The sequence below is a fragment of the Lates calcarifer genome, linkage group LG18, assembly GCF_001640805.2.
Source record: "Lates calcarifer isolate ASB-BC8 linkage group LG18, TLL_Latcal_v3, whole genome shotgun sequence".
NCBI classification, from domain to species: Eukaryota; Metazoa; Chordata; class Actinopteri; family Centropomidae; genus Lates; species Lates calcarifer.
The window spans coordinates 9,417,376-9,440,501 of NC_066850.1; the positions used below are offsets into that span (position 1 = coordinate 9,417,376).

At 40.0% G+C, this 23,126-nt stretch overlaps 1 protein-coding gene across 1 annotated transcript; it reads right to left on the reverse strand.

Moving 5' to 3' along the window:
* Window positions 1-996: 996 nt before the first annotated feature.
* On the reverse strand, window positions 997-13,734 carry mtpn (myotrophin). The gene is made up of 4 exons (XM_018680911.2): window positions 13,377-13,734; window positions 10,056-10,169; window positions 9,118-9,201; window positions 997-2,370 (listed from the first exon to the last, which is right to left on the reverse strand). The coding sequence occupies exons 1-4, from the start codon at window positions 13,446-13,448 to the stop codon at window positions 2,284-2,286; spliced, it is 357 nt and encodes a 118-aa protein (XP_018536427.1). The 5' UTR covers window positions 13,449-13,734; the 3' UTR covers window positions 997-2,283.
* Window positions 13,735-23,126: the final 9,392 nt, after the last annotated feature.

A 23,126-nucleotide genomic window follows, 5' to 3' on the forward strand; every position in this document is an offset into this window, starting at 1 on the left:
ATTTAAAGTGGATTCTTATCAAGGACACTGTTCTAAGAATTTTATTGTTTGATTCAGTGTTTGTATTAGTGTGTTTTCTGTTGGTTTCTAAACAATTCATCTGCTGAACTACAAGGCCACATCACACTGAGCGTGTCGTTAATCTACAGGGCAGAGCCACATCACAGTACTCTTCACAGTAACACTATTGTTCCACTTGGTTTCTGTCAGGTTAGAAAAGGATTTTGACCTGGCATGAACCTCAGCAATCTCCACTGCACTGCGGGATGAAGAATTGAGCAGACAACAAGTGCCAAATACAAATTCTGCAAGTAGTTTATGATAATTTAAAGGTAATTTTAATGACTTCTGTGTTACATTTTGACAATGGTTCCACCTCAAAAGACATGAGTTAATGGCCACACAAAACAGAACTGATGAAACTGACTATGACAATACCAGCTATGATTACTATAATTTCCTGTGGACAGTGGTGCATTTTCTGTATTAGAACTGACTGTTCTATTAGGACATTAATATTTGAATCCAGACATCCAGACAAATCTAGTGGGAGTCAAAGTCAGTCTGTGATTCATAATGGAACAGCTCGAGGCGGGTAGATTGGTATGACAACAGAGTTTTTTTTTTTTTTTTTTTTTTTTTTTTTTTTTTGAGACATAGTTGCTTAAGTTCACAAATACTGATTAGATCGCTCAAGGCTAAGAGAATACCAAAGGTAAAATTTGTCAAACAGCATCATGTCCCTTGTACTGGAAAATGACCTCAATTACTCAGTTGTTCATCTGAGACTATGGTACAGGATGTATTATTTCAGAAACTTATGTAGTTCTCAGTTTACCACTAGAAAAAAATTGAATTGAATTGAATATATAGTTACAAAGATTTTGGTATTGGTAGATAGTGGTGATATATTGCTGAACAGCATTTTCATTTTGGGGGCTCAAATTTTAATGGAAAACTTAGTTTTAAGAAAAAACTTGTTGAGAATAACAGAAAAAAATTTTATAGATATTTTATTTCTGTTTTTACAGACTTTTTGTCACAACAAAGTCAGCAAGAGCATCTTTTTTTTGTCCATTACATTGTAGTAATTCATTTTAAAGCAACCAAGAGAGGACAGCGACCATTTCATAGCATAAAAGCAGAGGCAGTTTTGACATGCAGCGAAACAGGCAGGGCTTCTAACCAAATCCAAGGCTAGGGGAATACAAATGGCCCCCACCATCCAGTTTCAACTCCTCATTTACTCCTCACTCAGAGCCCCCAGAGCCCATCAATTACAAAATACACAGAGAAGCTGCAACAAAAAAGGATTTTTTTTTTTTTGCTCTGAAATTTCACTCCAGGGATGACAAAATGAACCAGTTTCTAAAATTCCTCATCCTATTATGTGATATTAACATTGCTTCAAAAGGGTTTCAGTGACAGATTTCAAAATTGCAACATTCAAGTCTTTCTCGTTAGCCAGCATGGTGATTGGTCAAAGAATACAGAGTATCTTCTATGCGTTACCAACATAAAATTTGTCAAATACACCATTTGATATGTAAGTGATACAGGGCCAGGTAGAAAAGGAAAAAAAATCTGACCTCTGGACCTCTCTCAACCAAAGGATCCAAAATTTCAAGATTGGACTGAAGGAACAGATTGGTCTCTTAAAAAAGAAATCAAGGTAGAGGCCACACATAATGAAAAGTTAGTATAATGCGCAATTTTACAACCTTTCTGTTCAGTCTATCTAATATAGTACAGTGCAATTACTGTTCATGAGATTAAACCCTGGCCATACAATACTTATACTGAAGTTGTAAAAAATATTAACACACTATTGATCTTATTACTGTTTGATGACTTTACAGTTTTAGGAGACAACTGCAAATGAAATGAGAGATGTGTATTTAAGTGCTAAGCCTTGCGTTTACATTATAGAGTTTGGTTTCTAGTCTTGCAGTGTTTTAGGATCCAGGTATGAGAGTGCTCCCCCAGTGATTGGTCCCTAAGGGAGACATAACTGACAAGTCCTGTTAAATGGCTACAAACAGAGGCCAAAAGAAGAGAAAATCCTATCCCACAAAACTTGGGTGAGGGTGGTGGGGGAGAGAACAAGGTTAGGAAAATCACCAGACAGACAAAATGACCCTCCAACAAACAGACAAAAGCAGTGTTAAGACAGAGGTTGATAAGGGTAAAAGGGGCGAGTCCATCTTCTGTCAGGGGACCACTGCATCCATCTGTCTGTCCGTTCACCCACCTGTCCGGCCACACCTCCCACACTTGTGTGTCTCACTTGAACAGAGCCTTTATGACATCGCTGTCTGCAGCGTCAAAGGCACTGTCGCCGTTGGGTGCTTTCAGGTCTTTGTCAGCTCCCTGTGGAGGAGAGAGGACATGAATATTAAATATGCTTAGTAGGTGCATCAGGACTTGTTCGCACCTGGTCAGGGGTTAAAGTGAGGTGAGGTGAGGTGGTGTTTGAGAGTGCTTGGAGTGTAAACCTTGTCTACTGTTGGCTCTCAGTGCCAATGGCTTGGTCAGCCTTTGCCTCTAATATTTCCTACAAGTATTTTACTAATGGGCACAAGCCCTTCTTGAACAGCTACCAAAATATGTTACTAAAACAATAATAGTATACCTTCTGTCACTTTGATTTTCCTACAATTCAGCCACTAAGCACTTGCCTGTCAGCCTGTCTTTATCCAGACAGCACATGCAAAACAAAGTAACAAGGAAGCCAAGGCACAAATCCATTTGAGCTCTGAGGGATAACAGAATGAATGTGAAAGGGATGGGAGTGGACCCAATCATTTGGATTACTAAGAACAAACGTAAAAAAAAGAGATGGATGTGATGGGCAACGTGTTGAATGCACATGTAGTGACAACAGATTTAATGGGCAACGGAGGAGTGGAGGGGCATGTAGTGGAGAAACATCCCTTTGTTTTCCCTGCCAACTCCAGCCTCTTAGCAAAGGGCTTACAGAGCCAAGGCAGAGAGAGTCTATTGTTGCGTGAAGAAGCAGGGCACCAAAAACAATGTGACCCAGTTCAAGTGTCCCGCAATGTGTGGATGGTTGTCTGGGTGCAAATTCCATGCCACAGGAGCAACAGAGCGCATCCCAAGCAAGAGAGATTTAACAGGGCTGAGCGGGTAACCTGTCAGATCTACGTATCTAATTGGTAAGGAGATAAAAGACAAAGTAAGAGAGGGTTTTCTCAATTCATAACATGCTTCACATCACTAAGAAGTGTGCACCTGTCAACACTCGGTTTATGTTAGAGCCCTGGTGTGTACATTTGAACTTTAATGACTCTGGTGATCCCAGTTTTTTTTTCTTAAAAAGGGGCAATGTTTAACAATTGGCCAACTGTTTAATCCATACTGCAAACAAATGGGAGGCAGCATATTACCAGAAAGTTGGGGTGTGCACCCCTAGTGTAAGAAACTAGGAAACATACTCTTTGGTCCCTTCTCCCCACTCCACTTCACCTGTGCCAGTCAGATGGGTCATCTGACAAATCCTGTTTGGCTGCCAGACCATGAGACTGTCAAAAAATCCATTACGTTTCTACCAGCCCTATCTGTGTACCTGTCATTCAGGGTGCACATGAAACGTGCTGGGTGTGTGTTCTGGGCCTGGGCTCACTAGTGCCAATTAAAGGATTACCAGGAGACTGAGAGGAAGTCGTCTACCCTTCCGTCGCCACCAGACCATGTGGAGTTTTTAATGGGATTGATTAGGACTGCAGACGAGATATTAAGGCAAGTGCATGGAAGGAACGTCTACCTGTGGCAGCAGGACAGCAGCGTATATCAGAAATTCCAGAGCTTGAGCAAAGAGTGGAGGAATGTTGCTCTGAGAAGATGGTTGCAACACAGATTTATAGGTTTATACTCTACTTGCAATCACTACTTCTTATATGTGCATATTATACTTTTTGGACAATTTGGACATCTTATAAATTTGCTCATTGGCTTATTGGCACTGAGAGTTGGATAAGAAGATTGATATTCCTTTTATATCATGCTAAAGATGGAGCTACTGCTAACTTAGGTTAGCAAACAGACTAAAAACAACCTGCATGAAGGCTTCCAGCACTGCAGCTCACTAATTCACTGTATCTTCCACTGTGTCTTCTGTTTCATTTGTACTAAAAAGGAAGTTGAGGATAGTGACTTCCTGATGTCTCCTCTTTAAGATCTAAAAAACATGCACATAATAAAAATCGAACATCAAAACATTGTCAAAGGAGTAATCTTCATAAATCTCAACAGACATTGTGATATAGAATAGATTCAAATTCAGAAAACATGAGCAAAGTGTGGTTAAGTTTACTCAAGGAGTCTTCAAATTTCAAAGAGAAAAATAAATGATCGTCCTCCCTTATTTTATCTGCAAATACACAGAGGGTTCCTGCAGCGCAATTTATCTTGTCAGATACAGGATAGATTCCTAGAGGAAAACCTGAATCCTTCTTCTCTGATAATGTTTTAATGATGTGTTTTATTCATCTGTAAAAACACTACTCAACTGAAGTATAAATAGTGATTAAGTATTTGTAGTGTCAGTTTAACTTCTCAAATAGCTGCTGACTCATTCATATCAGGTATCTGGTAACCAAACATTACGCTCTCCACTCCACTGGGTTCAGGGGGGAAGGGGAGGACAAGAAGATAGGAGGAAGCCCCCCCCCCCCTTCTGCCAGCTCTGGGGAAGTCATTAGTAGCTGGTTCAAGGCCATACCTAGTAACCTACTCTACAGGCCTCATTTAGATGGCAAGAAACATCATTACATCTTGACCCTTTCACCATCAATACCATGTCTGCCTGGGTGCAAACAAGTCATCTATCTGACAAACACAATTATATACTTTGACTAGAGTACCATTTATGGAGGTAAAACAGTGTCCTAATGATCATTCCCATCTGGTCACCACACACCTATGTTGCTCTTATAAGTATTGTAGGTAGTCTGCCACAGATTGATTCTCCCTATGGGTATTTATGGTAGAGTTACAGTAATAGCTCAGGCTCTTAGTCCTCCCTGTTACTGCCTCTCAGGATACACCATGATATCCCCCCATGGCCATCCAGCTCAGTGGCATCCTCCTGACACCACTTACAGTAATGAGCTTTCCCCAACTTGAATAATGACCCTTTATGAACACCTCACTGTCCAAACATTATCCAGTCAAAGACAAGCTAGTGGCCAAGTGAGACACAGCCTAATGAATAAGAATAGACTCCCAGGGTGTCTCCAGTCTAACTTAGATGCATCATCATCCTGGATTATGGAGCCATACAAAGCAGCACTGGGTCAGTAACGTAATGCCACTGACCTGCCAAGTGTCCATTAAGTTTTCATTATGCCACTGAAGGAATTAAAAGGTCTCCCATGTATAAGTCTTCAAATATTGGGCAAGAGCATCACTCAAAACCTGTTTGAAATGCAATGCTTAGATCAGACTATTGATCTGTGGGCGGCAGTCAAACATTATCGACCTGTAAAAGGGAATATTTTACACCTAGCAATATATGTATTGTAGTAGACTGTGTCAACTAGGGTTTTGGCTGAAATGAAGAAAATAGGGGTTTAGAGTTGAAATGTTTAGCTAATCAGTTGATTGACAGAGAATTCATCAGCAACTATTTTAATAATTTTGGTGTAAAAACTGAACATATTTGGGTTTCAGACTGATTGAATTAAACAAGGAATTTGAATACACTGCCTTGAGCGGTGTTAAGTTACAAAAGGCATCTACAGATGCAAAAAAAACAAAACATATCAGGTCAAGTTTAGCAGATCAAGCTGGCAAACTCCATGGGAGCATGATATCTACCAGCCTTTACTCTTACTTGTGGACTACTGCGAAAAAAAAGGCCAATTCCGATGTTGTATCAAGAACACACACAATAATAGAGAAGACCTTACAGGGTAAAGCTTTAAAGAGAAGGCAACAAATAGGAACTGACGTGACAAAAACAACAGTGCATTTATTCCTAGTAAGTGGTGTACACAGTTCCTCATAGAGAAAAGTGTGTGTGTTCATGTGTGTATGCCCATGCGTGCCCTTTCATTGTTGACTTCAAATTAAATGGCTGGCCTCTGCAGGCTGTAGTCAGCACTCTTGGCCAGGATCTTATGGCTGGGTCACCTATTGGGGTTAAAATGGCCTTTCATAATTCACTGCCAACAACAGCATAGCATGCAGCTAGGGGGCGGGGGTCAGCTCCCATGATGCATCAGGGAACCACGCCATTTTGTCTGCCAACATAAGAATGCCTGACAGTCCAATAGTCACAATTCACTATTCTCAGTGGGTTCCTTTCATCCACTGCAATGTGGTGGCTGGGGTGCTACAGGTAAGGCCAGACAGAGTGAATATACAGCAGCCCAGTCAATGCTGTGGCTCTGGGACAATCTATTCATCTCATGTTAAGACACATGGCGAGTTTTCAGAGCTGTCAGGGGTAGATGTACTGAGATCTGGTCCCTGTGGTGACTGATGACCTTTTGGCTGCATCTGGGTGTTAATCCTTGTTGGTGCTTAGTGGGGATGAGCACCGAGCCATGAGAGGAGCAAGCCCATGGGTTCACTCATATCTTCACCTTCCACCATAATCCCTGCTCAGATGAGCTATGCCTGCCCGGCTTGTTTCTTATGATACCACAGACAAAGGCTTTTAATTTTTTTTTTTTCTAATAAATAAAGGTCCACCCAAGGGGCTTTCATTTCCAATGCAGAAACTGTACTTGTAGATGAAGAAGAGCTTCTGCCTTTCCGGAGGATGTACTGCAGCTGTTGACATGTGATTTGCAGCAGGGAACATAAAGGTCTTTTTTATTTGTTGTCTCATAAAGGATAGTATATTGGTTTTGCATCCAAATCCTATCATTTGTATGTGGGAGTGACATGTGACAATGTGATATTAAAAACTCCTACAGACATAAAATGTGTCATCTAGCAGACAACTCAGTTCTGAACTTGAACTACAGCTGACACTTCCTCATTTTTGGTAGACCTGCTTCTGAGACAAGGCTGAGGCATCACCACTAGCCAGACAACCAAGAAATCATTCTACATCTTGTTATTACAATAATAATGAAATTACAATAACTGATGGTGACAAACCACAACCTAAAACTGAAAACGAAAAACACACTGGAGAAACAGTTCTGTTCTGTGTCAAGTAGAAGGTTCAGTTAGAACAATGTACCTGCCCATGCAAGGCAACGCTGTGCCAGCAACTTTTATAGCAAAGATCTTAGTGAGAAGTAAACTGTTATTTTCTTCCTGTTGGCAATGGGTGCTTCCTTCAGTTTATCTTTGAGCCAACAGCACTGACGGCCAGCTGACTGCAGTAGCCAGCTGCCGGCCAGCTGCCGGCCAATTGCGAACTGCTGGCTGTTTGATGCGAGGGCTGGGGTGTGTGGCTGTGTTTATGAAAATGGGGGATTAATAGAGCTGATGCCAACAGGAATAAGTAAGCAGTGGAGTACCACCAGAGTGTCTCTCTAACCCAACCCCAGTATTTCCCATACATAGATACTATTTCCTCTTTTTAAATGTCTGCCTCAAAGTACATTTGAAATTAGGAAGTGATTGAAATGTCTACCTGAATGGTGCATATGTGATTGTATAGTGTGTTAAAAAAAAAAATCAGTAGTGAAAAAAAAAACAAAAAAAAACTTATCAGTAGTGTGAGTGAGCATGCGAATGCCTCCTCCCTTCTTCCCATTACTTTTGTTGAGCCAAGATGATGCTACCGTGAAACAACTCTGTAGAGGAGCTTTCATTTACCCTGCCTCATTTAGCCTGGCTGGGAACAGACAGCTGCTCACTCACCGTCAAACCTCAAATATCTATTTCTCCATCTCATCTTCTTATACACACATCTCTGTCTGTAGCAGAATTTGACTGTAAAGCATGCAAGCCATCTACACGAAATCATGCTGTCCTCTGAGCTGTAGGTGTTTCTCTCACTGTGGTGCTGACCTTGCGCCATTAACAAGTAAAACTACCAGTAACTTTTGTGTGAATCTCAAATCTTTGAGTATGTTCTTAAGCTATACCATGCCCATTGCTAAGCTTATGTTTTTTGTATAGGCTTGTCTTCTACTTTAAATTTTTGGGTAATATGAGCAAAAGTTACAGATATAAAAAGAATAATGATATCAAATCAGTATATTATCAACTACACACACCTGTTTTATTCTATTGAAACATCTTGAGTATTAAATGACAGATGAGTGCCAGACACAATGACGCGACTGAAGGAGGTACTGAAAGACAAGTAGCTATTGTAGCACCTATTTGTGTGACATTCATCGTCCACAGGAGCATCAGTTCCACTGCAGTTTGGCTCATTTGACCTACAGAGAAACAGAACTCCACCAGCCTGGATGAATAGGACTCTACCATTTATTTGCATATGACTGGTATGCATGTAATTCTGAGTCAAACATTAAGGTAAGACACGTGAAAAGAGGCACTGACTTTCCACAAGAAAGTTCAGTGCTTACTGACTTACAAATGAGGCTTTCTATCTGACTGTGATAGAACTGCACCAATGTGTTTTCTACTGCTAGATGAGATTGGTTGGATTGGACATTCATTATAGTATGCTTGTTATTCAGTTACATTACAACAACCAATGCCAGCTGTGCCTGACACAGCATTGTTTCTCTGCTCACAGCAGTGACTGTGTGTGCACCTGCCCATGTGTATCTATCTGACAGTGATAGCGTTTAAGATAGTTCCAGAGCTAAACAACCGAGGGAGGCTGAGATGGAAGGATGGAACAGAGATTTAGATGTATCACCCATGAATGAAACTGCGCGCGCGTGCGCGCGCACACACACACACACACACACACACACACAGAGAACAAGTGAATAGCAGCAATACTGTGTGATGCTCTATGAACATTCCAGCACAGCCTCCACAGGGCTATGTTAAAGGACCTATTGTTCAATGAGTTACCTCATCAGCACTCATAGCTCACATGGAGCCTCTGACACATCAACATGCACTGATGGGTGAAGGACACCAGGGCACTTCAGTGTATATGCATGCATGCATGCATGCATGAATGCATGCTCAAATCAGGGTACCAACCTTTTCTAGCAGGATCTTGACACAGGAGGCGTGACCCTCGTAACAGGCAGAGATCAGTGGAGTGAACCCGTGTTTGTCAGGAGCCTGTAGAGTGAGTGGTGGGAGAGGTATGAGTGGGAGGGAGAGGAAAAATGCAGGAAAAAGAGAAAAATTCCTCACATCAGAGGAGTATAGGCAGAGCCCAAATCCTACACAAGTGAAGAATAAAAAATAAATAACAAAAACCTCTTTTGAGAGAGGTCTAACTTACTCCCTTACCATGTCCAGAAATTAAAAGGAAGCCCACTGCACTTCAACACTATATTTATCTCCCCTGTTTCAGTAGCTGAGCAGGTTATGTGGGTGCATTGATCATTAGAAAGCACTCTGCAAACTATCTAGATCACTATTAGTCCAAAAACAACAACCATGAACTAGTAAATAGTTTCTGCAAAGCTGGTTTCATCCCATCACAAAGCTCAATTTTACTGGCCACGGCCATGTACCAGATGCTGCTTTGCACATACAATTCTACAAGTTACTGAACAGGCATATGAGACCTTCAGAAAAGGCTGAAAATGACAAAAGAGCTCCATCCAAATTACTGCTGTTAAAACTGTTGGATGGGTAAGTTCCCCACTGAGTGGATATGGATCAATCTACTACTACAACACCAGAAGAGACTGCTGAGGCTCAGCTCTGGCAGGCCTAGTCAACTGCTGAATGAGAGAATGGACAATGGCTGAAATAGCATATGACAACTGATTTTGAAAGCCAGTCTGGTTTTGTTTAAACAAACTGATAGTGCTCATAAAACATCAAGCAGTTTGACAATGGGCTTTGACAATGTGGGGAAGCAGAAATATACTCTGCTCTTTTTTTGGAGGTTATTGTAACCCTGGACAGCAGGCAAATTAATGCAAAAAAATGTGATGTGAGCTGGTCATTGTTCCTCTTACATTGACATCTGCTCCCATGGAAATTAGGTACTCCACCACATCTGTCTGACCGAAGTCTGCAGCGTAGTGCAGAGGCTTCCTCCCTCCATCCAGGGTCCGGTTTACATCCTCAGCCTGGAAAAGAAAAAACAACACATTAACAGGACTGACATAAATAACCTCAATGCTGTAACAAGCCAATGTGCTAATGCTATACATTAAAGGCATATGGGAGGACTCCCTTTTAACACTCACTGTTGATTTCAGGTCCCACTGAAATTTAGTGTCTAACAGACACACTCACCACCATTCTTTGTAATTCCCTTACCCCCCTAACCTCACACACAGGTGGCCCTCCAGTGACATCACCAAATGGAGGACATATCAATCACAGCTGAAGCTGTCAGTTCCAACTTTTCTCAAAACTGTATGTGTTTACATAATTGTCAGCATAAAGATGGAGGAAAGTGAGGCAAAAAAGAATTAATAAGTTCAAGAAGGCCTCTGTAAGAGAACATAAGAGCAGAAAGGCCCTGGAAAGTGCAAGTATATCTTGTTACACAAGACCCTCATATTAAAACACCTGAGCTGGGGATGACAGAGCTACCTTGGTTATCTGGTTCCCCTAAGGCAACTAAGAGCAAATAAAACTGAGATGGCAATTAAGGGACAGAATGGGCAAATGGTAGTCTTGGGAGATACTGAGTATTGCTAATATAATACTGATATGCAATTATATATGATCTGGAATTCTAGTTGTAATAATATAATAATACAGCTTAAATATTGTCCTTTCCTGACCCTAGTTCTTACATCACAGTTAAATTATGCAAATTTCCAAACTTATCTATTCTAATACAGTGAAATTAACACTGATATACGTTTTGACGTGTGCAGGCAGGAGAAGCACAGATACACCTAATCTCATAGTAATTGTATTCCAGTTACATGTGCAAATTCTGTGGCCCTAATTTTGTGAATGCTGACTACAGGATACGTAAATGTGCTGTAGCCATCAGTTTCATTAACATTATTAATTGCACATATGTTTTTCCTATGTTGATAAGTCCAAAGGGCTATATTTACAAATATAACATTTAAATGATTTACAAAAGCAATGTTGCATCACAAATATTATTTGTTGCATCTTCTGTTCCCCCTATAATTTTGTTTCACATTTGTTTCCTCTTTCCTGTGGCCTGCACCACTGCCTGCTTCTGACTGCCACTCACTCACCTTTATCACCAAGTCCACTGAAGGTCAAGTACAACACACTGAAGACAATTCTTCATTTTACACCCATTCCCACTGAATCCATTAGCAATGATGGATATCAAACTTCAACCCCTTCTAATAGTGTTTAAATGTTAGCTCCAATGAGTTCTGGCTGATAAAAAAAATGAAATAGTTTAATTTCCAATAGGGACAACGCACTGCAGTTGTTTACACCCAGACTTCTGTAGAGGTAACTGGCTATGACTTACAATAAAGCTATCAAAAATGAGAAAACACTTACTTGTGAATGGAAAAATCATCTGATCATCTGATCTGATCTGATGATAATAGAGTCTCAAATTCAACACGTTAATTAGGTTCTAAATTAAGCATCTGTTATCATTACCTTTGTTTAATTATGGGTAATGGTGGATTATAATTCAGATAAGACTCAAACTCAAGATAAGACTAACTTTTCCAGGCTCTATGCATTAACCTAGCTCTAACATGTGGGTGTATCTTGTACCTGGACATCCTGTAGTGTAGCTTATAAGAAACATTTATATATGTCTCAACAATATCTAGTTTTCATGTCACTAAAAGTTTTGATAAGATATTTCTGGTTGTAAGGTGTAAAGTCACAGACACAACTGTGAACCTATAAAAACAAACATTTGAATTAAGAGTGACTCTCTAGCCCAAAATCCATCTGTGACTTTATTGTGGTGAAAATTTTGAGGTTTGTAACAAACTGAACATGTGTGTGAAGATAGGAGAAGTGGACTGACCTGCTAGAATAGTATTCTCACTTTATACCAACTGAAAATTGGTCACTGACACAACTAACACATCTGACTAAAAACCTACAGTGTTTGAAATGTTTGACATTCAAGAGACAGATTTGAGGCCTCAAACAGCTGACTGAAGAATCTGACAACAAACTGACAAGGTGTTTGGTTAATCTTCATGAAATTTTTAACATTAACTATAACATACACTTTACACATGGGAACAGATAAAATTGTATTTTGATTTTGAAAGACAACCGACTGTCTTAGTGACCTACAATATTACAACTGTAGTATATTATGTATTTATAGTATCATAATTTATGGAGCAGAAGAACCCAGTATACTAGTAAAGATATACAGCTGTTATTTAATCACTAAGCTAATATCCAGTTAATGTTTACAACAACTTAATATAGGACTGTTGGTAAAGGAAAAAATGGCCTCCTCCAGCAGAGGCTAGAATCTTTTTAACAGAAGCGAGGAACACTTTAAGCTCTGTAGTGAAATCAGCCTGTCCTAAGCAAAGACTTTTCTAAAAATCTTTTCTAAACAGAATATGTTAGCTGGCATGAAAGGTGTTGCTGGATTTGCTGTAACCGAGCCTCCATCTCCCGGGCTACAGCTGAGACCCCCGCCCACCAACGTTAGCTAGTCACAGCCGGAGCCCGGGCCCGTATGGTCGGTTAGCTCGCTAGCAATTAGCTAGACTACTCTGGCGGTACGTTTGCAGAAACCCATACTCAACTGATATTAACAAACACTGTCCAATAATACAAATGCTGTAAACGACTATTATCGCTGCTATTGCTGACATGACAGCGGAAACAGCTGGCCACAGTGTGTACCACGTACCAGCTAATGCTATTGTTAGCTCACCAACAGGTTGTTCTCTGCGGAAACCGGTGAAGGCAGACGTACTAAACATATTTCACCAACACGTTTAAAGGACTATTTAATGATTATTATATGGCTGCAGTCGAGGCAGTTAGTAAACACTCACTCAGTGCCTGTTCTCCAGGTGAGACTAGAACTAAATGTCGCTAACTATGCTAACTTGGCGTACTGACTTCATTATTAGCTCCGCATTAAAACGGGTTGCGCCGGCCTTGATAATCTTGCTCAGTCATAGCTCCATAAGATACAGAAAACGCTACTGATTCAAAAGCCTCGATAACTCGCCGACGTTACATTGTCTAACTTGATATTACCCAACTCCAGCTATCGTTAGCTAGCTAGCCAGTCAGTCAACCACCTGGCGTTAGTTACCATAGCTAAGGAACCAGAAAATTGTTGCACACAACTCAATGGATAACCAGTAAAATCATTGTTGTCTTACCGTTACCAATTTGGTTTTGACCTCGTCCAGGTCCCCGGTCTTCAATGCCCACATCAATTCTTTATCTCCCATCTTCCTGTGTTTGCTCTGGTTGCTCCTTCCCTGTTGTGTTGCAGGGCAGTTGTCAAGTTAAAATGCTAGCCCGTTAAAAGTTAGCTAGCTAGAGCTGGAAAACTCTTTCTGTCGTCGGAGCGAGGGCGGTCGTGGAACTCGACTAAATATAATGTCGTTTTAATACTTAAAAAGAAATTTCAGTTGGACTTGGCGTGTAACCGGACCCGCCGAAGAAAAAAATTGGTTCTGAAGAAGTTCTGAAAGGCAAAGTAGCAGGGAGGGATCCGCCTTTTTGCAAGCCAGAAGTGTTTCCGATGCCGTTACCCGGAAATCAACGCTGAAGAGGAAAAGCGTTATGTTGCATTCAGGTACCAATGTTAAAAGGATATTCACTTTTTCGAAATGTTTTATTGCAAAGCACACACTACAATATTTTATAAACACCTTATATATAGTTAAGTGTTTACAATCTTAAAACATATGTAGTAAACGATTGGTGACTAATTGTCGACAGCTTCGACGTTACCATTTTACGTGTGATATCGCAAATTCCCACCCTTAAATGGGTCATTGTTTCATTTCTGTATTTTCTGGCCAAAACAATGACCAAAGCATTTTATTATTACCACATCAGTCCCCCAGTTCTGTACAAACTTTCATTTCTTTTCCTGCTCTTTAGTCTTCAGTGTTCAGGGATAAGACAATGCACAGGAACCACTGGGCATAAAATTCAGTACAATCAGAGTTAAACACGTTATGGAAAAAAATGAAAAGAAATAAATTCCTTGAAATTATAAAACCAAACAAATACATATTTTTTTAATGTTAAAGTCTCTTTAGTTACAAAAGGCAAGTGCAAGACACATTGACCCAAGATTGACTTTATTTGCCACACCATCAGTTACACATGTCTTTAAATAGCTGTGACTAAACAGTTTTGATATTACTACAGCTTGGTCATGCACTTTTTGTGTAAATTTAGGTTGTTGCTGAGTTTGTGTTGCATTACATTAAAACAAGTGGAAGATGTCTTTAGTTTTGCCAGCTGTCAAGTGATATTCCAATGATTTGGATTAAGAAACGGGTAAAGAGAAAATCAGTAGAAACAGAAAATGAAAATTAAAGTCAGGATTTGCCAGTGTCAGGCCAATCTCTGCAGTCTACCCTGCAACATATTGACAAAAACGGCAACCTAACAACAACAGCACAAATAATAACACATAACAATGAAACCAACCATTATTGTTTTCCTCCTTTAGCACAATTTAGAAGAAAAATATATGCCGTATATGACTTAAAAAAATAAAAACAAAGACAATGTATCAGCAATTACATAACAAATTTTTAGATGTAATGAAATTTGATTTAATTAATACTTAAATTCTTTATTTAACACCTGCATATATCTTATTTTGGAATTTTATTGCTGCCATATCAATCTCCATGTTACTGAGCACAATGACTGAAAGAATTGACTGAAAGTCATTTTAATAATTATTTCATGTGTCTGTTAGCCTTATTGGTATTGCTTTTTTTTTTTTTTTTTTTTTTTAATCAGATGACCTAAGCCCTGTGACAGCCCATCAAACTGTAACGTTCTTGAACAAGATACTGAATGTCTTCTGCTCCTGAGCTGAACTTTGCCCTCCCAGCAAAGATCAATGAGGTACCTATGTACATGCATATGTATGAGAGAATGGGAGCTGCTCCTCAAAGAGCGGGTGGTCCTTATGACTGATGATGTTTTAGCTGAGCATGGCTTGTGCACCATTATTTTCAAGGCACTTGGGAAATCAAAGCATTCGATGCAACACCTGTTGGAAGCAATCTACACTCCCAGGGCCATCTCCATCGTCATATGCCATTTGAAGAACTCCTCAATCAGTCCCTGATAAACAGCGGATAAGCCGCAGAAAGACAACCTAGCAAGAGGGGGAGGTAGAAACAATCATTACCTTACCTTGATCTGTAAAGGATCAAGGGCAGAACAAACAAGTTCAAAGCCACATAACTGCCTTTTTGCCTTAGAGTCGCCTCTAGAACCTCCCTCATCTGCACCCTGCGCCTTCTAAGCTAACCTCATTCTTCCATTGAAGCTGCCTGTATACATCCTCTCTTCAGCTTCTCCTATAGGTGATGACAAAAGTGTTGTCTCGCTATCATTACATGAAATCAGCAGCCCCTTGGAGAAACCAATCTGTCCGGAGGATGAAGAGGACAATAAAATATGCCATTTCAAGAAAATTCAATGTGCCAGTATGATGGGAATAAAAATACCACTAATGAGATTCAACCGCTCACCCGTCCTCCTCCTCGTATACCTCCCTTTACAACATCCCTCCCCCAGACAATTCTCACCTCTTTCTCACACACACACATGCATATTACAGGCTGAGCAGCTGAAGCACAGGTATTAAAACTCTTTTATGTGGTCGTAATAAACTGTCCTGCTAGTGTACACTGAGGATTTTACACCCAAATGGTAAAAAGGACACAGATGATTACTGCCCAGGTTTCTTCTGCGTGTTATGCTAATGTGACATATATGACTGAAATGTCTCCCAGAATGGGTAATCTCAAGTCCATACAGTATGTGGCTTAAATCAGCTCCGGTCCAGCTATTCAAGCCTGCAAGAATGATGGCTGCATACTAATATACTTTACTTAAGTATTTCATATTCTTATTCATATATACATATTCTCAAAAAACAATTCCAAAATAGTAGGATGTTATGTTTTGATATTGGTAGTGAAGTAAAATGCCCCTTTTCAGTCTAAATAACACATTATAGCTGCTAATGTGGAAAAAGTAAGTACCTGCTATGTGAGTGAAGAGCCCAATAAGAATTTTTTAATGTACTCAGGCGCCACAGTGAAATTTTTCCTGCTTGACAGCAACGTTAAAGTAATTCTATCCATAGGCATGACAGCACGGCACCTCCATTTTTCAGTCTATTAGCAGCGCTCAGGCAGCAGAACTACACCACGCTACTGTGTCCATTAAAAAGTCCAGAAGGGGCTCGACTAAAAACACACACTCTCCTCCCCAGCTATTCAACTGTCAGCCCAGGATAATCCTCAACAGACAGCGCACATTCTTACTTTTCCCATTACTAATAGAACATTCAGCCCTCGCAGATGATTTTATGAAAATAAAAGAAATGACACAATTAACCTCTGCAGTAAGTCAATTAGATTTTTTTTTTTTTTGGCATAGATCAAATAAAACCTTTTATGAGGATTGAGACTGTCCATTCTCCTCAATGAGAGATTATTATTGATGCTTTAAAGCTGAAATGGTACATTTTAGGCATGAATTGTGCTAATAATTATGCATGAATTAGAAAGACACATTATTGAATGATATCCAGCAGAGAATATGCAATATCTTTTTATAAGTACAATTTTAAAGTAGTGATACTTTATTAAAACATTTTGAGACTTTGAGGCTTCATATTTTTACTTCATTACACACCACACAATGGCGTTTTTGTTGTGCTTATCTGACAGCTGTAAGCATTCATTACTCTGCAAATTAACATCACATATGCAAAACACATAAAGTGCTCATCAGATTTGATGCTGAATATGGCCAGCGGCCTATAGAGTCATCGGCCCACCTACACTGTTAAAATACTGCTCAGGGGAAAAGGCTGTGATCACATATGACACAATTTCTGCTGCTCAAATTGAAGGTTATGTGTCTGTGTCCACAGAGACAACTCATGTACAATTAATGTTAATGTAACAATGTTAAAGAAAGAAATAATTACAACTTTGTTCATCTGCTGTTTGGTGCTGGATCAGTGGCGTACAGTGGCTTTATGAGATTAGCTGAAAACGAAACCCTGCTGCTGCTCCTGCTGGAAACGAGGTTAAGACTTGAGCAGTGAGACTTAACCAAAACATTTAAATTGCCGGTGATAAAACCAGAACAATGATCTGAAAGCTGCTGAAACAATCCACAGAGCTGAGGGGAGATCCAGAGTCATCTGATAGTTCTCTGTGGATTCAACATCATATGGGACCACCATGGTCATTTGATCCATTGCTATTATTAAAATATTGATAACAGAATCTTTAAATACTATACTATTAATTATAACATTAATACTTTTATTTATTTATATAGTCCGTAATTATATATTTAAATAAATACATACTTTTTAAATGTATGAAATATATCAGTGTACTTTAAACCTGCATTCATTGATTTTTTGGCCACTTGGGGACAGGGCAACAAGCTGTAAAAACAAAACCGACATATTATCAGGCAGGAAATGTACAGTAGGTTTATAAAATCTTTGGCTGAAAACAACTTGTTGCGGCTGTTATAAACAATGCTGATGACAGCAGCGAAGGTGAACCAGTAAAGCTGTGGGCTATAAAACCAAAACAATGAGCTGAAAGACACTAAAACACAAGTAGTAATCGGAACCATTTGTTGAAAAAATACTGATTATTGTAGTTTTAAAGTGCAGTTTACTGTTAGTAATATGACCCAAAAATCCATGAAAAGCATTATTCATACATGTTTGATAATTTCCTAAATATAATTTTAATACGTTACAGATGGTTGTGGTTTCATTTTAAGACAACTTAAGCACACTTTTCTTTTTCTTTTAGTCACAGTGAGCTTGTTACTAAGATCTGTGTTGCGGTTGGTTTAATGCAAAAGTGCCATCACCAAGTTAGGGATGAAAGCAATTTCCGTTACTCTCAGTAAGACACCAGCCATGATTGATTTAGATCTCCAACCTCTCAATCACAGCTGGTCTGTTGTACTCAGATATTACACATGGAGCAAATTTGGTTTCTAAACTGGGAGCATATTATGAGCATCATCTGGTTTTTCAACTTCACGATTTGAAAACTTTTGATAAAGGGAGTACGGTGTATAACTTCTGATGAATTTATAGAGCAGGAAAAGTAATAAAAACTGGTAACTGCAGGAGAGCCTGTTATATTTTGAGGGCAGAGGAAACATTAGTAGTAAATAATTTTCCATCCAATAGATCCGTAAGCAATGGAGCGCAATCTCAGGAGAAATTAAATCTGTGTCAATGCCTGCAATGCAGAGATAAAGGAATATTACTACATGAGTGGGCAATGGACAGTCAATGGTAGATAGTTGCTAGCATACTGTAACTACCGTAGGTTATATTGATTGAACATAGCACCTCTGGAAGCATCTGCACATTACAGTTAACATTGCTGTCAAAAAAAAGGCTTCCTCTGAAAATAAACACACAGGCTGTGTTTGTATGATCTTAAAGAGGACCTGAGGCTTTTATGGACCTATGGCCATCTGGGTCTTATTTTCAACAAATGGACACCACTAATAGCTAATTCTCTAAATACCCTGTTTGACAGGCATGTGTGCTGATTTATCTGAGGCTGACTTGTCTTTGTGAAAGAGAACAGAGTGTGGCCTCTGTGGGCAGATGTGCTGCTTCCTCTGACTCCACATGCTGCCTCCCTCTAGAGGTCAGACCATAGACACTGCCTTCCATAATGGGAGAGCGTGGGCAAGAGGAAATAAGCAAGGCTCAGGACAGGACCTGTCTTCAAGCAGGAGGCACAGTGACATGAACCGCATTCATATCTCCCCAACAGTCACTGTGAGCGTGGGTTTTGAGGCACCGGGGTGTGCAGACACCACAGTCCAAGAAATGTTCTCTGTCGCTCCAAGAAAGTGGACGGATCTCTAAAAATTCACTTGTTTTTTCATGGAGTCTGTGATGAAGTTGCTACCGAGAGAGACCGGGTTTATCACTCTAATTCTTGGATGCTTACAGCCCCTAATAAATCGAGCAGAAACACCCATGTCCATTGTTCACCCGTATCACCCTCCATCATCTGGTCCTCACTTCCATCAGGCAGTGCTTTCTCCCACCATCCATCACTCAGAGGTGTTGTCCACTACCGGCTGCCCCTGATCACCCCTGACTGGCCCTGACTGGGGGCCTGTGCTTTCTGTAGTAGATGTGAGTCCTGATAGGATGTGACAACTTTATTAGGCACAAATCAGGCGGCTGCAGTTTCATTCTCTGCTGGACGTGTGAGCGATGTGCGCCTCGAGCTGTAGTTTTCGTCATGGGTGGGATTCTCTCTTTTTCCTTCTCTTTTTATCTGTCTCTTTTTATTTAATACCCCCAGGCCTTTCTGAGGCATTATCACTCCCTCCTCCCTGACCACATACTACAGGAGCCTTTAGGGGACATATCGTAGCTCGGACTGTTGATCCTGCCACTAGTGAATGGCGTCAAGCCCATCACGAAAACAACGACATGTGTCAGTTTGGACCACCATTAGCTCCAGGTGGCTTCCAGTCACATAACATAGCTCATCAACCCGTCCACACCATACTGCACACACAAAGCCAGCTGCAGAGGCTAAGCGTAAAATACTTTTCCCTCCTAATAAATTCTTCTGACTGTCATGGATCAGAAGGAATAAATCTGAAGGCGCTGAAAACATGATTGGCTTTAATGGTAATAAACGAGTACAAGGATAAATAATGATTCTCCACATCTCCAGTATATTCCATTTATGTCAGGTAAGATGATTTATTTCAACGCAGCGGTGAAAGGAGAAATCCCCCTCATCAGAATGTCACAGCGCTGGGTTAAACAGAGGGAATCCTGAGGAGATTAACACAGGCATGTTCCCAAAGCTCCTCAGTTGAGAGCAAAATGGAAATCATCCAATTTCTCTCAGAAAAGTTTAGGCAAATTGAGCAGTGTTATGGACAGAGAGGGGAGAGGAAGAGGATTTGGCACATAAACATTTTCTCTGCACTTCAGCAGCATTCACTCTGGCTTTGTTAACAGTTCATCCCTCGGGGGGGAGATCAGAAAAGGAAGACGTGAGGACAGAAGGCATGGACAATTTCCATAAGTCCCCTCTTCTCTTCTGCATATATTCAAGTGAAAGTGTATTGTCTGAAAACAGGCAAGTGATAAGTCCCTTTTTAAAAAAAAAAAAACAAAACAAAAAAAACAAAAAAACAGTTACACTGCTGGAATGTCTTGCTTTCACGTCTTGCTAGATAGATGTTAGCATTCCTGATTTCAGCTAAAGTAGAAAAAACTCTGTTCTAAGAGGGAGATTCATTGGCAATAAACACAGAGTCTCCAGTGAATCTCGCAGGAGAGATTTACCATATACCTTCAGGATTTGTAGTGCCGCACTGGAGGACAAAGCACATTTCCCTGTCACTGCCCGATTAAAGTGATAGTCCTCACCTCCGTCAGAGGATGAGCTTTGTTTTCCATAAAAACACAAATGTACGAGAGATCGATATGACATATTTTGCACCTCAGAGGGAACATGGAGTTGGTGTTTTGGTATGCAGTGGCAGATTTCCAGAGGTAAACTACTCCATTTATCAGCTGTTGATCAGCAGCAAGAGGAAATGCTAGCAAGTTATTCTGTTTTCTTGCATCCCACATGTATGAGTGAACAGCAGACTCCTGCAGCCAGAAATGAGAGCAAATAGTTTTCTTTTAAAGATTTAATTCATAATAAAAAAAAATGTAGTAAGCAAAGTGCAGCATTTTATCACTTTCTCCACAATGCTGAGGATGAGAGTACTGTAGATTTTTGACCTTCACAGCTCAGTTGTCATCCATTCTCAAGGTGACCCATATTGAATTCTCCTCTGCTGATTCGGCAATGATTCACCAATCCACAGAGATGATGAGGGCACAATGAAAGCGATAAGAAAAATGATCAGGAGATAAGGACCACTGCTTTTGAAGACCATGAATAGCAGAATCTGTCTTTTTAAAAATAAAACACCTTTCTCGACATCTTCCCCGTCTTGTATCTCTGCTGAGATAACTGAACATAACCAGATTATGCAGTGGCAGTCATTAATGAACTGCCAAGTGTGGCATTCTCACATGACATTTGCTCTTGTGCTGAAGATCTTAACATCTGTGAGTTGTGTTTGTTTGGGGAAGGGCTTGTAGATGAGTACCTGAGTGTGCAAATCAATGTTCCTCCGTTTATGAGGAAAACACAAGGGTGTGAAGTGTGAGACTGGAGAGGATGTGCGTAGCGTGCCCATGTAGTAAAGGTGGGCTATCACCACAGCAAACTGTAGAGCAGCACCCCATGTAGCTGGGTTACACACCCTGCAGCTGCAAGCAGCGGCAAAGCCATGCAGAGGAAGCTGGAGGAGCCCACCCTCTAAATTAAATTAACAGGAGATGGGTTCATTAGCGCTTGGCTGTTACTCAGAGAGCCTTCCACATACGTATATATGCTATAGGCAAAACAGGCAGAATGGTCAACTACTAAGGCAGAGCATGTAGATAGGACTGTTCACTGAAGGTTTTATAGTAGAAGATGTTTAATCCAAACCTCTTGGGAATATATATAGAGAGATTTATATTTATTATGAGAAAAGAAAAAATGTGGGTCATATTTTTGAAATATACAAATGAATTTATTTGGAATTGCTTCACTCATTGGATTTATTCATTCATTTAAGTTAATGTGTGTGTAATGTCTTATACTCATGATTTCATAAAATATCCAAAGATTACAAAATGAAGCTACAGGGCAAAAGTTCAGTCTTTTTCACAGTAGATATTCAGACTTGTAATAGTAATAAAAGTTCTTTTCAAGTTCTTTTCAAGTGTCTCAGACAGCCATGAAAGTCTGACATTGGACCAGCATGCTCTTTAATGAGGAGTATGTGAGTGAAGCTTAATGGATTTCAGACATCATTAATTTCATTATCTACACCTGTGCTTTTCCCACTGTGACATGTCAAAATGTCCTCTGTGAAAAATGCTTGTAGCAGTTGTTTCAGAGGAAAGAGGAAACAGGCAGACAATAGTTCTGTAACTTTTTATTCAGTGTTTGAAAAATGTGTGGGATATTAAATACTCTGTGTAGCAATCTTTTTGAATTTAAAATTCTAATTATTTGAGTGCAACAGGAAGTGCTTTGTACTGCATGAGTGTATCCGTAAGCTAGGCTATTGCTGTCAGCTAATGCGAAAACAGATGCTGGCGCTAACACCAAACCTGAGTAAAAATGTAAGGCTCCATTTCTGATTTGACAACATGGATAGAAAACGGCAGATGGAGGTTATGCTGTTTGCTATCTTTGTAAAATGCAATTGCCACTAACAGTAAGGTTAGCATGTCACTCAGGTTGAGCAGGTAACCAAATTAACGGAACAGTCAATTCCACAACAAGGTTTATGATAAACCTATGTGATTTATGATAATTGAATTGAAGGGAAGGATGTTCTGGCACCATCATTACAAAATATGGTCACAAGGGGAACAACCACAGATTCAATACAGTTTATTATGCCTGTCTGTGCAGATTCAAAACAGGTTGACTTATTGAACAGATTCAGTATTTTCAATGTGTTTGATATAATCCAACTTTGGCCCTTTGGATTATACCCACTAATTAGCATTTTTGTATTTAATTGTGGTTTTTGTATTATGTCTGAGGTAATAGGAACATTAGTATTTGAAGGAGAGTGCTCAGCTGCTAGGCTGTGATTGGCCTGCTTTAGCACTGTTATATAATGACTGTGCCTCACAAAAAAGACTTAAGATGTAGCACTGAATAGTGGCAAAGTGACTGAACGTTGTGTTCAGCATCTTCGCACCTCAAACTACTTGCTCCATTGTACTCAGTGGTGCCATTGCAACACACCTCATT